At 42.7% G+C, this 19,326-nt stretch overlaps 1 protein-coding gene across 1 annotated transcript; it reads right to left on the bottom strand.

The window, feature by feature from the left end:
- Positions 1-312: 312 nt before the first annotated feature.
- Positions 313-18,495, bottom strand: LOC117549088 (neuronal acetylcholine receptor subunit alpha-10). The gene is made up of 6 exons (XM_034220682.1): positions 18,396-18,495; positions 10,167-10,312; positions 9,938-10,092; positions 8,075-8,321; positions 7,707-7,992; positions 313-2,662 (listed from the first exon to the last, which is right to left on the bottom strand). Exons 1-6 carry the CDS (start codon positions 18,448-18,450, stop codon positions 1,914-1,916), a joined length of 1,638 nt encoding a protein of 545 aa, XP_034076573.1. The 5' UTR covers positions 18,451-18,495; the 3' UTR covers positions 313-1,913.
- Between the last annotated feature and the right edge of the window lie 831 nt (positions 18,496-19,326).

Here is a 19,326-nt window from a genome sequence, read left to right as displayed (position 1 = left end):
TAAATAAATGCACAATGACATTCAGTATACATGTTCAGGACTTAAGGAGAATTGTATGAAAGTATGTTTTGGGCAGGCTGGAGTTTAACATTTATTGTAGACCTTTTAGCTCCATCTGCTGCTGCCGTGTTGCGCCTGCAGGGTACGAGCACTGCTGGGGACTTTGAGGAGTTGGTTATATGTCTGCATTTGCAGTCAATGATGAGGATCCTGTCTACCTCGTTATTAGCCCATTCTTTTGACATACATTGCAGACTTTTTATTAGCAGTGGGTATATTCTGAGGAAAGTCAAAAAAAATCAGTAAACAAAGCATTTTTAATAAGAAATCTTTAATCAACTGTGTGTCATGTGTAAATATGTCTGTTGACAAACACCACAAACAAGACATATTGAAGAAGTTTGGCATGTTGTTGTGTTAACATCATGAAGGTCAAGGTCGAGTACCCTTTTTTATTTTGGAAGAAGCGTACACATTTTAATTCAATCTAACATTTGTTCAGGGAATCATTGTGACCAAGATGTGTGCTGATCGGGACATGATGAGTAAAAGGGTTTATCTTTCAAAGCTATTTACTGCTTTTAAAACGACAAAGTATCATAGCATTTTAATCTTGTAAAATTGGGTGAACTCGCAGCCAATCTCCCAACAACTTAAAGCATCATTATATTTGATTAATTTGAATAAATAAAGACTTCTGAACACATGGTGATAATACTTGTTAAGGTCATTTCTTGCAGTGAATAAATATGTGCCTTCGTGAGAAAACCACATTGATTACCACTCGTTGTCTATGTGCAGATACATGGCACGAGTAACTCTCCAACACTCACAATGTGAGGGCTTCATTATGCAGGATTATCTCTGAATCATTATTCAACACCCTCAGTCATCGGTCCGCTGTGAACCTTTTATAATTGCAGTGTGTTATCATTTTATTAGAAGAAAGGATTTGTTTTAATAAAGCATTCTCCAGGTTTCCGCCCGGAGGACCAACTGTGAGCCGTCTGTGGCCCAAATACCAACAGATCTATATTTGATTTAGCAAAACTCAGGCCGGGTCCAACATCTGCTATTTTACAACTAATGTATTCTTCATTTGTTTGAGAGCAACAGTTAGTTGATTGATGCCAATTCTGATCATTCAAAACCTCAGGTAATCTGAGCTTCAGTAGTTTAACGAGATGAAGGGGAAAGATGTTAATATTCTTTATGCTTTAATAAAAGATACATAGACTAAATGAAAAAATACTTCTTGTCCCAAATACCCCACATTTCAACGTGATGACTTAAAAACAATCCTGCATGCATTTAAGTTTAAGAAACACTCAGAAGGTCTTGATATAAAAAGTGTGGCATACTTTAACGTGATAGTGTGTGTGTGTGTGTGTGTGTGTGTGTGTGTGTGTGTGTGTGTGTGTGTGTGTGTGTGTGTGTGTGTGTGTGTGTGTGTGGTGTGTGTGTGTGTGTGTGTGTGTGTGTGTGTGTGTGTGTGTGTGTGTGGTGTGTGTGTGTGTGTGTGTGTGTGTGTGTGTATAATGTTGCCTTCGTCTCTTAAGAACATTTCATGATGATATTTATACTTAAAATCAAGTTTTCCTCCAAACAAGTGAAACGTGCTAAAATCAGCTTCAAGTGCGCCAGCTGGAACTTAGTTTGAAATGTCACCAGATATTAAAAGTACTCCAAAGAGCATGGGATGTTCTGATATCAGGAGCAAAGGGACATAATGGCTGTATTTCTGAGCAGTTGATGTGCGTCATTAATGGATCACAACGATCAGTGTAAGATAACCTTGATCACGTGTTTGAAGGTACGTATGATTTAAGACATTATAAACGAACCATTGCATCGGGGTGCCAACTCGAAACCACCATTATCATCTCATGGGAATCTCTGAGGTTGGATTTCCATCAGATGGCTTTTCCCAGGATTAGGATGCTCATGAAGAAGACCATAATGAAGAAGAGCCACATGAAGAAGCGGTCCATGACCTTGGCGACCTTCCTCCACTCCCCGATGCGCAGCTGTGCGGCCCGCTGGTCCTGGTACGAGTTGGCAATGTACTCAACATGTTTGCGGAGTCCCTGGTGCTGGCACACACACACGGTGTTCACAAAGATCTCCCTCCTGTTTTCCCCGGCGCTGCCTCCGCCGGCCTCTTCACCTCCTACGCCTTTCTTTTCCTCCACATGCTCACCTCCTCCTCCACAGGCTGAGTCCTCTCGCTCCCCGTCAGTTCCTCCTGCAGCTCCTTCCTCCTCGGAGTGGTCGATGGTCACAAACATGTCCTCCGTCCACTCAGTCTGGTTGCTTGAGTCCCGCCCCGGCTTCATTGATCCCCCCGCCCCGTCCTCCTCCACCCTCCCGGCCCACACTTGCCCCTTCCCGTCCCAGTGTGTTCCTTTTGGGTTGCTGTTGTTTGCTGCTCCAGCTTCAGACCCCTCCTCAGACAGAGGCTCCTTGCTGGAGGTCGCCCCGCCGAGGCAGTTCTCACCGACCTCGTATACGAAACAGATGCGGGCGAGGTAGTTTAGGATGAAGCGCTCGGCCCACTGCGGGACGGGACGAGCCTCGGGGCCGCAGTGGTGGATGTTCATGATGAAGATGGTGAGTGCTGTGGAGGCAGTGACCATGGTCATGGTGGCGATGTAATACTTTCCTGTCAACAAAAAGAGATTGGAGATTAAAGAAAATCTTTATGTTTGCAAGAAGAGATACTTTGACCCAGGCTAACGCTGTGGTTTTCTTGACTCGTTTTAGTTTTTCAAATAATGCTGTCGAAAACAATAACACAAAATGATGGATCAGTTTTTAAAGGGGCCTTCAGGTTGAACACCTACAAAACATTGAATGCCAAACACATGGCTGCACTCAATCTCTGGATCTCACGACTTCCATCTGAAGACTTTAAAAACTCTTTTTAAACTCACTTCTCTCCACTCTCTTTACATGTTCTGTTAGTTTAGGTTTAAATCAACTTTTTTTTCACATTATAAACACAAGTTTCCCGAATCATTGTCCGTTAATCGGTCTTTTTGCTGAAGTCGACTAAGATGTTTAGTTGCCAAGTGATTTTCTAGTACTCTTTTTATGCTGAATGAGTTATTTTCTTCTCGGCACATGATAATAATAATAATAGATTTAATTTGTTAGCGCTTTTACAGGTGCTCAAAGACACATCTCAAAATGTTTAAGATCCGTTCATTATATCAACTTATATTAATTGAAAAGTTACATCTTCGTCGACTAAGAAATGTCAACCTTGAGAAACTGGATAAATATGTACTTTTTTAAAAACTAGATGAGCTTATAGGGATTTGTAGAAGTAGCACGCATTCTGGCTTCGTACGCAGTTCAATTATTTAGGACTTGTACTCGTTGTACTTCAGTGAGATGGAAACAGGCTGTACAGAAAGTGCTCTGCTGAAATGTGCAGATGTAATGAACTGCTGTTGGCATCATTGGGACGCATTGATTCCACCGCGGTGATTGTTGTATTTTAAAATAGCCCCTGGCAGGCCTCACAGAAAGAGGGTGTTCGCTGCCGGGCTTCAAACTGTACTCCAAACTTTGTACTGCCTGCTCAGTTTATATGTTAGGAAACAAAAGAGAGCACAGACCAAACAATTACAGATGAGCTTGATGTTCCCCCTCTCAGCAATAAACTATCTCATCATATTTAACATTCATTTTTAATTGTTTTTTACGATTACATCTGATCTGAATCTCTGAGCCATTTCTGTTCCTCGCAGACGGAAACAAAAGTCATTATACGATTTAAAATAAAAGCAATAATGGTGGCTTGATATTGAGTCAGAACATGTTTTTATGAACCACACAGCTTCCGGTGTTCCACGACCCGACCGGACAAAAAGACGCAGGCACGAAACGCACTACCAATAGAAATACGTTGCTTTTAAAATCGTTCTGTGTGACACGAAACAAAGGGGGAAATCGTGATGGTGAACACGAATCAATAGATTACATGTCGTGACTATAACACGAAATGCCGTGAGACTGGGTTGGACTCTCTTATGGTGAGAGAGGGAAGGTAGAAGATGCAGAGATACAACATGGTTAAACACGAGGAAGACTGCACCAACTGTAACATCGTTTTACGGGAAGAGAGCACCAAGCGTGTGTGTGTGTGTGTGTGTGTGTGTGTGTGTGTGTGTGTGTGTGTGTGTGTGTGTGTGTGTGTGTGTGTGTGTGTGTGTGTGTGTGTGTGTGTGTGTGTGTGTGTGAGGACCTGTTCTTGTGTTACGACCCAGAGCCAGGCCATGACACCATGAATACAGGAACTGCACAACGATGTATAAATAAAACAACCATTTAAAACTTGCAAATGCTTATTTCTAATTGCACCAGTTTGTGTTTTACCAAAATTACCCAAATCTTAAAGGAACGATGATAAATGATAAAATACCACTGTATGTGTAGGTCATCTATAACATTGCAACACATGTAATGAGTTCTGTTTCGATGCACATTTCTAATGTATGCATAAATAACCCAAGTGCAAACACCATGACAAATATCAAGAAGATTGAAAATGATGAGAGGTTTTCGTTTCACATCTTGATGGTGCACCTGCTCTTTCTTCTTCAGTGTATAACAGTGTATTTCTGATCATGCACCACCTGCTGCTATTGGCCACGACACAGAGAAGATACAGTGCATCCTTTTAAGATAACAGCAGCAGTGAACGATGTGTCTGAGTTACAGGCTGTGAGGTGTTGCTCATCACAGATTAGTTCTCATTCTTGAGTAGCATCAAGTTAAGCTGGACTGTAGGTGGAGGGCGGAGGATCACAGGGGCAGCGCTTTCACCACCATCATCAGGACATAAAGGCTACAGGGGTTGAAGAATGGGAGTTTCTCAGTGAAGGAGCAGCCGCTAAAGGAGTAGATGCAGTATCAACGTCGTAGAAGGAGACCCTCCTCATAATCCACAAACACCCCCACCTTTTCAGGCTTTGACCTCAGAGAGAGAGTGACACGCTCGTCATCAAGAGGCTTGTACTCATTCTCGCTCCTCAAAGACACCGTCCAGTAACCGTTCTTCTGTCGTTTCCTGGTAACGGACTCTCTGGCCACTCCTATGTCCCACGTAGTCTTCCCTGTGACTTGAACCTCATAGTAAAACCTTCCTGAAGCGAAACTCTGCTTTGCTAAAACACTTGCATACAAAGAGAACCTTTCAGGGATGTCAGGGAGATCCTTATACACCTCCCCAAGTTGGATTGTTTTCCCTCCTCAGACAGGACGAGCCAGGGATTTGCTGTACGGGGATCAAGTGTCACATCCGCTGCGAACTGCTGCACCCTCTCAAGCTCCGCCTCATAGACCTTCCTCATCTCTTTACTGAGGGTCTCCTCCAGCTCATCCACAGCTCTCGCCACCGTCCCCTCATATGATGGAAGACGGACCCCTGTCCAGTTCTTGGTGGGGGGAGCGACTTTCAGGGACGGGAAGGTTTCAATGAGGTGGAGGTGGTCTTCGGAGTTTGACAGCTGCTCCAGCCTGTTTCTGTGTCGGCCTCTGCTTTGCTTCGATTGTCTCAATGAGCTCAGCTGCTCTCAACCAACTCCTTCAGAGGGTGCAGACCCGAACACTGTCTGCTATCTCTCTACCTGCCACTGTATTTCTGAGCTCAACTGTACGTGTGGTATTCTCTACCTTCAGCTGTCTCTCCTGAATCACTTGGTGCATTTCATCCTCTATCTTCCCAAGTCGTGCCTTTCTTTCTTCATATCCTCCTTTCAGAGGAACAATACAATGTGTCTTGTGGTCTAAAAGCATGCAGACACATGTCTGGTCACTCTTGCAGAACAGCTCCAGAGGTTTATCGTGCATCATGCTCATCCTGGCTTCCAGGTCCTCCACAGGATTGATTAGCTGATGTTTTTTCAGGCATGGTGTTGTCACGTGAGGCTCCAGGTGAGTCTCACAGCAGGAGGTAAAACACACCAGGCAGGACTTCAGGGCCTTCAGTTTGGTTCCAGTGCAGACATCAAAGTCTTCTGATCTGGGCAGTTGAGGCTCTGAGTTGCTGCAGCTGGCTTTCTGTTGAGCCGTCTGTCTTATCTGATCAGCCATCTGAGAGATCAATGTGTTGACTCTGAGCTTAGGTCTTACTGGGCAGGGACTTTAATATCCCAGTTCTTAGAGATGCGGGTCTTGCAGAAGTTGTGTCCACATGGTGTGGCAACTGGTTCAGTGAACACATCCAGACAGATGGGGCACAAACACTGATCTTCCTTCATTGGACCTGCGCTGCCGGCCATATCTACACACTCACTAAAGTCAAGTGTGAAAAAAACAAAAATAATATTCATTAATAATTTACTTGTGAGTTCAGTCAATCTAGTAATTCCATTTAAACACTTTTCTTTATAATGCATTTACGTTAAAAGTCACGTGGATATTCCAGAATGAGTAGTAATAAACAGTAGTACGTGTAAATCCTACTCTCGTAGCTACAGCAAGTATCACCAGCTCTGCTCACCAGTGCTTTGCCGAGAGGCTGCCGTGATATTAAGAAGGTCCTTAAGAACTCAGTTAAGTCTTTCTTCAGTGACAACGTTTAATTATTACGACTGCAGCTTTGCTGTTGCTGTGTTTCTTCAATCCCTGGCCTTTCCAGTGCTGCTTTGCCTGCTGGAGCTCTCCGGCCTTTTACTGCATTTCTGGTTTGATCATTATCATGTTGACACACCGTTAGTATTCCTTCGGTGGGAGTTGCGTACGTGCACAATGGATTTTTGTTCTTTTCAAAACTTACAAGAGTCCATAGAACATGCCATTTTGGGACAGGTCGGTTGCAGATACACAATCACTTATATTATGTTAGGGTCAATAAGGGACCCCCCTATCAAGCCCAAAACAACCCTACTACCAGTATATGGTAATGTGAAGAGTTGAAGCTGTAATGACATGTAGAAGGGTCAGAAGCAGTTGTACTTGTTTGACAGGAGGCAGGAATCCACTCTCACAAGCGCTCAGTTTCTGTGATATAATCACACGACAACTTTGTCACTGCATACTGGCTTTGCCTATCAGGCAAGCACACGACCTCTAGCCTGCCTTTGTTGACTGGTTCAAAAAGAAATGTGCCCATTTTCAGGCGGCTTTAAGTATTTGCCAACAATCGATAATACATGAAAACTATGACTTTGTGTTTCATATTGTTTGTTTGTGTATCCAGCTGGACTCAGGGAAGATAAAGCAGGATACAGTGCCCTCTAGTTGAGCAGTCACAGTATTGGAAATATAATGAAGTACCCTGTAGGGTGCTCTTCCAGGAGAAAACAAGATGCAATGACTTATGGGGCAGTGCCTTGAAGGCTGCCCTACATGCAAGAAAACGTTCTGCCTGTTGAAACACAATCACATAAAACTCTTCCGCTTTTTATTTGTCCACACTACCCACTCAGGCAGCCTCAGAGTCGGCCACTGCCTTCTGCCCTCTACTCATTCTGCCAATGTCAAACCTGAATGATTGCCAGTAATCTTCAAAAAGCTCTCTAATGAGAACCCAGTCTCAAGGTCCGTTTCTGAAGCGGCAGAAAGATGTCCTTATTATATAAATACACTACTTAACAGTTGATATGGAAATCATTGATTACAAAAACCAATAGATTGCATTCGATTCTTGACAAAAATAACAACATTTAAAAATCAGGGACTCTAAGTTTTCTCACCTATCAGTGGGACGCTCTCGGAGGGTGGCATGCTCTCAGCCACCAGCAACTGAAAGACGGTGAGGGCCAGCAGCACGGTGACACCCAGAGAAACTTTTTCACCAGAATCTGCCGGCAGGTAAAAGCCCAATGGCGCCAGGAAGGAAATCATCATGCAGGGGATGAGGAGGTTGAAGATGTAGAAGGAGGCCCGTCTCTTCAGGTGGAGGCTGAAGGTGATGTCTGGGTACGGATCAGAACAGCAACCGTACAAGATTACATTCTTCTTGGCTGGCATGCCCAGGACCTGGAGAGAAAAGTATCATTTGATATTGTGAAATAATTTCAGACTGAGGTCTTCATTTGAGCTTGTTGACAATGTGACTCACCTCCCACTCCACATTGGGCACGAAGTCTGCCAGGTCCGCAGTGTCTAAGGCATTGAACAAGTCCATCTGGTTGCCGTTGTGAGTCCAGGACCCAAAGGTTAGGTGACACTGCTGCAGATCGAAGGGGAAGAAGGCCACATCCACGGAGCAGGAGCTTTTGGTGATGGCTGGCTGGTCCCACATGATCTGCCCGTCGTGACGAATCACCACGTTGGTCTCCATGGAGCTGGAAAACTCGTCGTCTGCACTGTGATGGAGGAAGAGGAGGGTGTGAAGGCAGGGAGAAGGAACAGGAGACCACAGGGGGTCAGATTACTTAGTCAGTTACTTAACACAAATTACATGGCAAATGTTCTAATTAGTAATAATCCAATTGGATAGACATAGTTTAATCCGATCTAAATACTTTTGGATTTCTTAAAACATTGAAAACATTGTCCAAAATATGCAAATCACTAGAGGCACAATATTTGGTAAATGAGAAATACCATTCTGTAACACATGGTGTTGCAGAGATGTCTCGGCTACAGAGCCTTTTCTACAGACTTACGGAAAAATATTTAAATCAAATCAAATCAAGTTTTATTTATATAGCACATTTATAAACGATGTTTGGTGGAGCCAAAGTGCTGAACATATAATACAAATAGCCTACAGTAGAGACACTTTACAGCAAATACAGCACAGATTGTTCAGAATATCAGTATGAGAAAAACGACACCCTCTGTCCTTAGACCCTCTGTCCTTAGACCCTCTGTCCTCAGACCCTCTATCCTCAGAACCTCTGTCCTTAGACCCTCTGTCCTCAGACCCTCTGTCCTTAGACCCTCTGTCCTTAGACCCTCTGTCCTCAGACCCTCTATCCTCAGAACCTCTGTCCTTAGACCCTCTGTCCTCAGACCCTCTGTCCTCAGACCCTCTGTCCTTAGACCCTCTGTCCTCAGAACCTCTATCCTCAGAACCTCTGTCCTTAGACCCTCTGTCCTCAGACCCTCTGTCCTCAGACCCTCTATCCTTAGACCCTCTGTCCTTAGACCCTCTGTCCTTAGACCCTCTATCCTTAGACCCTCTGTCCTTAGACCCTCTGTCCTTAGGCCCTCTGTCCTTAGACCCTCTGTCCTTAGGCCCTCTGTCCTTAAACCCTCTGTCCTTAGACCCTCTGTCCTTAGACCCTCTGTCCTTAGGCCCTCTGTCCTTAGACCCTCTGTCCTTAGGCCCTCTGTCCTTAGACCCTCTGTCCTTAGACCCTCTGTCCTTAGACCCTCTGTCCTCAGACCCTCTGTCCTTAGACCCTCTGTCCTCAGACCCTCTGTCCTTAGGCTCTCTGTCCTTAGACCCTCTGTCCTCAGACCCTCTGTCCTTAGACCCTCTGTCCTTAGACCCTCTGTCCTTAGACCCTCTGTCCTCAGACCCTCTGTCCTTAGACCCTCTGTCCTTAGACCCTCTGTCCTCAGACCAGAACAAAACATGTGGTAAATATCCTCAAAACATGATCATGTTAATATATTTGTCAAAGAAAACGAAAATGATCCTTTATTGATATATCAGTTGATAATAACATACATGTTTACCCAAATCCCTACTCGTCTTATTTTCCCCTTCCACAAATGATAATTAATTGAAACTAATCCAAATGTTTAAATTGGCATATATTAAATATGTAGTTCAACATCTTTTCAAGTGTCCTTGGCAATGTAACTAGGATCTGATTGCTCTTTGCAGATTCGATCTGAGCTGATTACTCGTTGCTCTCTGGTTACATGTCATCTGGTACTACCAAACCTTGAATGGATGAGATCGTGCTTATTAGTCATTCTTCTGTCCTGCAGATGTCCTGCAGTCGGGCAGATCAGATGTACCAACCTGTTGTACAGAACAATGTCAGGTCTCCATACGTAGCTGCTGGGTATGCGGATAGTGTCGAGACCATCATAGTCCTCTTTCTTCCACGTGAGGTAGGCGTCATTCCACACCTGGCGGACCCACAGGTATGTTGTCAGGATCTGGTTACGCTCATCCTGGAGAAAGGATATACACATCAGTTCATCCAATAATAAACACAAGCTGAAGGTCAGGATCAGGGTGTGGTTACCATGTCGATGATCTGGGAGAGAGTGATCTGCAGTGTGACGTTGATGATGTGGTCGGTGTCCTCCACCGGACGCAAGGCGCTGGTGTAGTTGGAGAACAAGTCAGTCATCAGCTTCTGAGCATAGCGACCATGAGCAGCAAAGCACACTGGGTAATAGAAAGACAGAGAGCATGACATCCTCATTAACCCAAGTGTGTACTTAAATAAGAACTCTTTGAACCAAGCCGCAGGACCACAGACGGAGTCACCGTGAGGTCACGCATTCGTTTGTGAATTATGGTTTTGAAGCATCTGATTTTACATTTTGTTTATCGCCAAAGGTGGAGATTAGCACAACTGCTCGAAAGCACTATATCTCAGGGCCAGAATGAAACAATTAACTTTCATAAAGCGAAACTGGGAAAGGCTTCAAGTTGTAAGATGTGGAAGCAACCTGTCAATCACAAAGTGGCCCTGCCCTAAAGCTTACACAGCATCTATGTAATAATTACGTTTAAATCATCAACATCTTTATACCATGGCTCTACTTTGACTATCCAAACTTTGTTGTACATCTTGAAATGAATGTTCACCTAATTATTTGTAATAGTATTTTGAAGGTTAAAAGGTTGACCGTGTGTAGAAAGAGCTTTTCTCTGCTGCTTTGTTTAATCCTGAAATGTCTCATATCTCCTGCAGCTCAGTCCGTCCCACAGCGACGCTCTGAGTACACACTTCATAACACACATGGAAACCACATTTCCCACTTCAATTAACCTGCAGGTTCTCAGATTAATAAGAACGTGTCTGTGGAACAGCAGAGAGATCATTCCTGATGATGGAGGTGGAAATAAATCATGCTAGTGGGTCTGTTCAATCCTCTCTTCTGTGTCAGTAAATAACACATATGAGTCAGACCTTTTGAAGGTGCTAGATTTTCTAGCTTTTCACTTTTCCATGCCTTCCCACACGATATTTAAAGACGATGCAATAGGTTTGCATTAAACGTAGTCTTCAGCTGTCAGAGCCCTGTCTCCAGGTACCCAAAAACAACAACACATCTCTTTGATTCAGCCTTGGACTGCACCTAAACTAGAGCACTGAATACATCTAAATCAATAGAGTTAGGTTAGCTGAAAGGTACCAGAATGCAATGCAACCATAAGACATGATGATGGCCACTGACTACAAGGATCATGAGCGTGTACAGATGGCAGCAGGTGTCACACAGACCTCAACCACTCTCCAATAAAACCCTAATAGTGTAAACACACATTAGGGTGTCCATAAGGTAATGAACAAGAGTGATGCTGTGAGAGGTGAAGGGCATATGTTTTAGAATCAATCATATCAGATGTACTCCATGCTGTAAATCAAAGCAGATACAACTGAAGACTGATCCATCAGGTTGATGGAGGCAGAACCGTCTTCAGTCCTGTGAGCATATAAGTAAAGAAACGTCTTGAACAGCCGACGACACTTGAGCTGTGTAAATAGTTTATAAAGATATGTTAACGACACAGACGTCCCTGTCAGCTGCAGTCAGTCTCCCGTAGACAGGCTGAACTCTAGCAGCCAAAGAAACTTGCTCGAAGGTCAGAGAGAAATATCTTTCTGTTGCTTCAGTGTGTTGGTCTGAGGATGCTGCACTCTGGGGGGTCATTTGTTAAGCAAGGCATTCAACATGCAGTGTTATGAGGAATGCACTTTATTTCAGCCCTACGAGCAATATACAAGAGATTTCAGATAACATGTAGAAATATAAGGTTTTTACCTGGAAATGATTCAGAAGTATAATATATTCACAATTAAGTTATCGCAGTGTTTTTGTTGGGTGACAAGCGAGTTAGTGTTCAGTCTTACGAGGTGTTCAGCTTTAAACTTTGAGGAGTTTCTAATTGTTGTTTTATTTTTGCTGTTATCGAGGAAATGAACTCAGAAGACGGTCTCCTGTGGTCCTGACAGCTAAGGGGCTCCAGATAGACCATTGAGAAGTACTAATGTTCATCTGTCACCCAGATAGTATCAAGCCGTTATGTAGCAGTGCCAGGAAACATCTGATTTGAATCTAAAATGTGTTAAAAAAACAGTTTCGAAGTAAGTTTGATTTCTTATAAGTATGTGATAAACATCAATTTAACCCAAGACGTCAAAATGAAGGTTCACGCAACAAATACAATTAATTTGAGGAAAGAAATCATGGTCTCGTTTATGTTTTTAAAGTTGACTGCATCAGCATTGATGTTCTTTAGCTGCAGACAGACTGCAGCTAAGACAAGACCCCCACCTCTCCACTGCCTATGTTTTAATCATCTTTTAAATGATCTCATGAGCACTGAAGGCCCAGCAGAATCATCTTGGGCCCCAAACCTAGAGTTTTGGAACCACTGAATAAGTCAAATGATCATGTATAAATACTCGTTATCGTAACGCTGTTTGTGAACCTCCAACACCAAGGACAGAGAGATTCCACCCTGCAGGAGGAGACTTGACAGATACAAGTAAGCACAGAGGGTTACCAGCATGCCTTGCACAAAAAAGGAAGCACACAAGACCACTGTCAGGAGAAAGACCTTCAGATGACTGCACTGTGATATATTACTGAACTCCTTTATGACTGTAGGCACACAGTGTTAACATCCTGTGCAAATATGGAAATGTGGGAGTAAAGCTCTGAATCAGTCAGACAGATATGGAGACCAGGATATGTCATTATGAGAAAAGCGATAACGACGGTCGAAGTCTCTCGAAGTGGAAAATAATAGTGTGTTCATGTCTTCAAGCTGCTGAGTCACGTATCGCACCTCAAACAACACATAAATCCAGAGTTACGGTTTCTTTACTTCCTCTACAGAGAAAAGGAAAATAAACTCTCAGACATCCATCCCATAATTATTCTCTGTAAAACAAAGCTGTCTCTGTTTGACACTCAGATTTCTGGAGTCATTATAAAGTTTTTGAGGAACAGAAATATTGTTTTCTGGCATCACTTGAATGTTTTACGGGAAAGATCTGCATTTTGGTTTGAGGGCGCACGCTGAGAGTAAGGTACGTCCACACAGCAGCTTTTCAAAAATCTTGAAAATCTAGGAGCTGGGCGTGTCTGAAAGCTTGGGGATTTTTTGCGAGCAACGCGACCAACAACCAATCACATGAATCTCCCGCCCCCGACATACAAAGCAAAAAACCCCGGGGATTTTATGCGAGCAATATATAAATATATATATATAAACTCCCCAAACAGGCGAAAACCTACCAGTTTCACCCACTGTCTCTGCCACCTCCCGGTTCCTCCGGTTTGTATCCCGTTAATAGTTCTGGTCGTAAAGAACCGGGTGATTTACTACCGTAATTTCTCGTTTGGAATATGAGGAAATGAACTGCGGTCTGGCTCTCCCTGCTTACACGTGGTTTGATTGGCTCGCGTTTCTACTGTCAGATTTGCATAAACAGGATTTGATTGGCTGACGCTTCCAGCTCAGCTTCAAAAGTTAAACATTGCTCAACTTTTGAATCCTGAACATCCTGGAAATCCTGGAAATCTTCGCTTCGCTCCCCCACAATGCAGTTCGGCGAAAAGCGAGGCAAAGTGACGTCATCCCCATTCAAAGTCAACGGGCAGAGAAGCGTTGGAAGCGTTGTTTAAAGCTGCTGTGTGGACGTACCGGGCACAGCGCTCCTGTTACCCGATGCAGACAAAACCCTGGTACAATATTATCTTTTAAATATCAGGCGCAATAATACTTTTCAAGCCAATATTGCTTTACTATTCAAGCGTACTTGTTTAACTGCATTCATCTTACCTTATTGCTTTTCTATTGGACATTGGAGTGAGTATTATTTACCTCTAATTGACTTGATATACATTCTCTACTCTTTTTTTTTTTTTTTAGCAGTAACCCTTTTCTATTATTTCCCATTAACCCAACAACGTGTCAGTCCAAAAGTATCGTTATTTACTAAAGACAGATTTCTTTAAAACACTAATATGTCGTTTCTTATTAAAAAGGCTCAGTCATTATATTGAAGCCGCTCATTTTGGTTTCATTAAACTCAGGAGCAAATTGTGAATTTGTTGGGACGACTTCTTGTTTTCATGCGACCTGTGCAAGCGAACAAAGATGTAGCTTAAACCGAACGTCTCTATACATGTTTATCTTCTCAGAATCAGAAGCAGGTTTTTTGCCAGGTAGGTTCGCACATACTAGGAATGTGAATGCTATGAATGCATTTTAGAATATAAACTATGAAATGTTTAGTTTAGTTTATGTATAGTGTCGTGGACGGTCCCCATCGATGAACTGTCACTAAAACAGTAAATGGTGCAGCTTTAGCCGACACGGCCAGATGGTAATAGACACCCTTAAAATCACATTAACATATCAACAGCATTAGTTATAAGAAAATATATAAAATAAAAAGGAGGAAAGACAAGTAGATACCGGTGTGAGGATACAAGAGAACAATAAACAACACACGTTACTACATACAGCACATGTCACATTGAGCACCTCACAATCACATCACAGAAACCAGGGGCAACGTCCATGATCACAACATGTAACACAACATGTAACACAATATGTAACACAATATGTAACACAACATGTAACACAACATGTAACACAACATGTAACACAATATGTAACACAACATGTAACACAACATGTAACACTCACGCCATACTCAACACAGACTAGTGTGTGCAGGTGCAGTTCTCAGTGAACCATGTTTTGAAGTGTGTGTGTGTGTGTGTGTGTGTGTGTGTGTGTGTGTGTGTGTGTGTGTGTGTGTGTGTGTGTGTGTGTGTGTGTGTGTGTGTGTGTGTGTGTGTGTGTGTGTGTGTGTGTGTGTGTGTGTGTGTGTGTGTGTGTGTGTGTGTGTGTGTGTGTGTGTGTGTGTATGGTGTAATTCACTTATTGGAAGAAGCTTTGATAAAAAGGAGGCGTCTGGCTCCACGGCAGGGACCAGGAGGTGAACTGGGACCTCTCCAAGTAGCAGTCCACACTCCATCTTTTTTAAGTCTGTTCAGGGACTTGAACCAGCGACCCTACGGCTCACAGTCCAAGCCCCTACTGACTGAGACAGACCATTTCAACTATAGGATCCAAAGTAGAGGAGTAACCCATATGCTATATGATAGTATGTTGTCGTTATTTGACTCTCCTAACTTGACAGAGAAACTTGAATAAAAACAGTTTGAGCTTCAATATAAAACAGGTGTAGAGATGGATTTATGACCTCTCAAACGTTCTAACTAAGACCAAAATGCAGTAACAATAGACTGTATGTTTGAGTACACAGGAATGATTTATGTTTTCTCTTAGTTTTTTACGATGATATCAAATTGTATCGAGAATAGTAATTTCAGTAATATCGACTAACTTTCTAGTTATGTTTTTAAGGAGAGCAGCGAGGTGGAAGAGATCTGCTTTTGGTCCTTTTCTTTCATCGGTACGGATCCATTGAAACAGGCCTATATTGGCCCATCTAATTGACGACTTCCCTGCCAGGTGGGGATCATTACGACCCGGAAGTCTTAGTGTAAACGAACCTGCAGCTCCGCCTCTCATTGTCTCCGTTCATTGTCCAAATGTCTTCACGGTCCGGCGAGCTCATGACTCAGCACTTTGACTCAGCGTCAACTCTCAGAGGAGCTGAAGTGTGAGGGCTAACGGGTCTGAAAGCATGCCAGCTGGCACACACACACACACACACACACCCACACACACACACACACACACATAATGCAGCACATATTCATCATCATCTTCACTGCCTTGCTCATAGTAACGACTAAGTCTGGACTAAGATTGGGTCTTGTTTATTTACAGTTTTCTCACGTGCACAAGGTTGTTGTTTTTGGTCCTAACATCAACTAATTACGGCTACTGGCCCAATGGCATCAGACTTGGTGGAAGGGTAAAGCTTGGGCCAAGGAAACAGCCATTAAACGTTGTAACAAGTCCAAATTCTGGAGCTGATACACATTATTTTACTAATGTTGTGTGGAAAATGCGACATTAAAACCATCACAAGGTGGATCTGAAACCCTGAAACAGATATCTATGTGTTCTTTCCACATTGTGTCTCGAAGCTCATGAACACACCAAAGTCCGAAGAACGACTTCCAAGAATTACGGAAAACCTGTTGGCCCGATTTTCATGAAACCTCTTCTAAAAAAATGTAAAAGAAAATGACACAAGTAAACAATGAGAGTCTTACCTTTAAAAACGGTGCAGAGGATAAACTATGATACTGTGGGAGACTGGTGCAAAGTGGTGATAACAAGAGAGTTAGGGCCACAACAAAGACCTGTCAAATGCAATACATTCAAAAGTCCAGTGTACATTATTGATAAAACAGATAGCCTGTTATATGGTCAGAATGAAATAAATGTGTATGTAAAATGTGGTGTTCATGTATTAGCAGTAGAAGAAGTACTAATGGGTTTTGCACATTTCTATATTTTGGACATGGTTTCTTCTGTGCACAATTTCTACTAAATGATATTATGATATCATCTTTGCGGCGTGTTTGCAGCTGGGTTTATCTCTGGTGGTCACTCCTCTCATCTGGACGGGCGGCTTTAATCCTCACATCAAACTCTCATCACTGCTCAGCATTCACTCTCGTTGTCTTGAAGTCCACACACATACACACACACACACACACACACACACACACACAGCAAGCTGATATACACTCTCTAGGACGGTCATTAAATATTATATAAATGTATATATATTTTTCGGTATTGTTTCCTTTTACATTTTTTAAACTTATGTTTGTATCAACTGAGAGGCTGGTCAGCTCAGAGGTTCCTGAATTGGAGAAACACACACACACACACACACACACACACACACACACACACACACACACACACACAACAGTTCCATATCTTCAAGGTCACATCAACATGTTGACTGCACATGCTGGGATCGAACCGACAACCTTCTGGTTTGAAGGCGACCGCACGCCCTCGCAGCCACAGTCGCCAAACGACTTAAAATACTCCTCAGAAAAAACATGGTTTGGGTCAAAGAAGCTAAAAAGGCGTAACTGATGCAGCGTCAGTCATTCACTGTAGGGCACAGACGCAGCTGGTGTTTGACCTATCGACCCCATCCCACCTTAACGGTCTGTTGCTATCTAATAATTATGATGTTAGGTTTACGATGGAGTTAATGTGAGGCATGCTGCTCTTTATATAGAGGTTAACACCAAATTGTCATTGCCTTCTGAAATGGGGGAGGGGTTAACTTTGTGTGAGAGAGTGCGCACACAATCAGTCACACTATGAATGTAACAAACTTCTTTCCAAGCCTGAACCACAGCAAATAGACATGGACATATCGCCTGGTCAAAGACAAACGTTACAGAAGACAGGGCCGCCCCTCGCTACACGCAGAGTGTGCCTCATCTTACGAGCACAAGTTGGCCAGGGGCAGCGCTGACAGAAGATCATCGACTGGATACATAACAGTTGGATTATTCAGCCAGAGTTGTCTAAGAGTTTGTAAACAGATATACTTTAAATCATTACATGTCACTTGTTAATCCTAATTGCCTTACATACACTCAATACAGTGGGCAGGAGTCTTGCCCAACGACATGCTGACTGCAGTGGGGATCGAACCAGTGCTCCCCTGATCTGAAGATGAACGCGCTATGCCTTTGAGCCACAGCCGTCATCAAAACAGTTATCTTCAAATAATTGAAGATATGAGTGAGTCATTGTTAAACAAAGGGTCTTTTTGTGGTTCCTCCAAAGAGCCATTATCCTAATATAACTTATTCCTTCACAATAAAAGCCCGCCTCCCCTCGGCAAAAATAAGAACTACTTTTGTGATGAAAGTATGGGCAATGTCATTTCAAGAACTAGATATGCATACAAGCAGAACATATATGGACATGTGAAGGCATCATGCTGGACGTTTCTTTCTTCCGTTTTTCACTAATTGAACAACAGTTGAAGCATAATTTAAAATACAGAGTACAACTTTAGTAAAACACATGAAAACACATTTCTGAAGCAAAACTATTATGATTTGTAGTTGTAGTAGCAGTATTTGTATTTTTTGTTAATAATATTAGCTGCCGATGAAATGATACCAAAGCTTTGGGGTTTAAAAGAAAATGTTAAACTCCACATTTCTTTTTTTAATCTGTTTTTTACTATCCTATGAACCCAATCTTTTTGAATGTGAAAATACAATAAACAAGAGGCTGAAGATGTTCTCACCTGGGAGGCAGAAGAGCAGCAGGTGAACCGTGCATACGCTGCAGAGGAGCTGCATGGCTCCGACAGCTCTTAGTGATCCGGTGAATAGCGGTTCGATCACAGAGAGTACCGAGCAGCTGCTGAGCAGAGAGGAGCTGAGAGGGAGTTTCTGCTGTAGTGCGGTGGTCGCTGAGTATGAGGGGTTATTAGTGCCACACTCAGGCTGGACACTGGGGGGGGGGGGGGGGGGGGGGGGAACACATCAGACGGACAGCAATGAGGAAATATACAGTCTGTGGTTCATATTTGGAGGCGTACTTCTACTTTTACTCAAGTACAAGATCTGAGTACTTCTACTTTTACTCAAGTACAAGATCTGAGTACTTTTACTTTTACTCAAGTACAATATCTGAGTACTTTTACTTTTACTCAAGTACACAATCTGAGTACTTTTACTTTTACTCAAGTACAAGATCTGAGTACTTCTACTTTTACTCAAGTACAAGATCTGAGTACTTTTACTTTTACTCAAGTACAATATCTGAGTACTTTTACTTTTACTCAAGTACACAATCTGAGTACTTTTACTTTTACTCAAGTACAAGATCTGAGTACTTCTACTTTTACTCAAGTACAAGATCTGAGTACTTCTACTTTTACTCAAGTACACGATCTGAGTACTTCTACTCTTACTCAAGTACAAGATCTGAGTACTTTTACTTTTACTCAAGTACAATATCTGAGTACTTTTACTTTTACTCAAGTACAATATCTGAGTACTTCTACTTTTACTCAAGTACAAGCTCTGAGTACTTCTCCTTTTACTCAAGTACAAGACCTGAGTACTTCTCCTTTTACTCAAGTACAAGACCTGAGTACTTCTCCTTTTACTCAAGTACAAGACCTGAGTACTTCTCCTTTTACTCAAGTACAATACCTGAGTACTTCTACT

This window comes from Gymnodraco acuticeps, unplaced genomic scaffold (assembly GCF_902827175.1).
Source record: "Gymnodraco acuticeps unplaced genomic scaffold, fGymAcu1.1, whole genome shotgun sequence".
Lineage (NCBI taxonomy): Eukaryota > Metazoa > Chordata > Actinopteri > Perciformes > Bathydraconidae > Gymnodraco > Gymnodraco acuticeps.
Note: the sequence above shows the minus strand (reverse complement) of the source record. Positions and strands in the feature narration are given on the sequence as shown.

What these genes read in the sequence shown, in the direction of transcription:
- LOC117549088 (XM_034220682.1), bottom strand. Translation starts at nt 18,450, where the DNA reads ATGCAGCTCCTCTGCAGCGTATGCACGGTTCACCTGCTGCTCTTCTGC. An exon ending in GACATTGTTCTGTACAACAG is followed by an intron (nt 8,322 to 9,937) that starts GTTGGTACATCT and finishes CCTCCATCACAG; the next exon opens with TGCAGACGACGAGTTTTCCA. An exon ending in TGCCCAATGTGGAGTGGGAG is followed by an intron (nt 7,993 to 8,074) that starts GTGAGTCACATT and finishes TTTTCTCTCCAG; the next exon opens with GTCCTGGGCATGCCAGCCAA.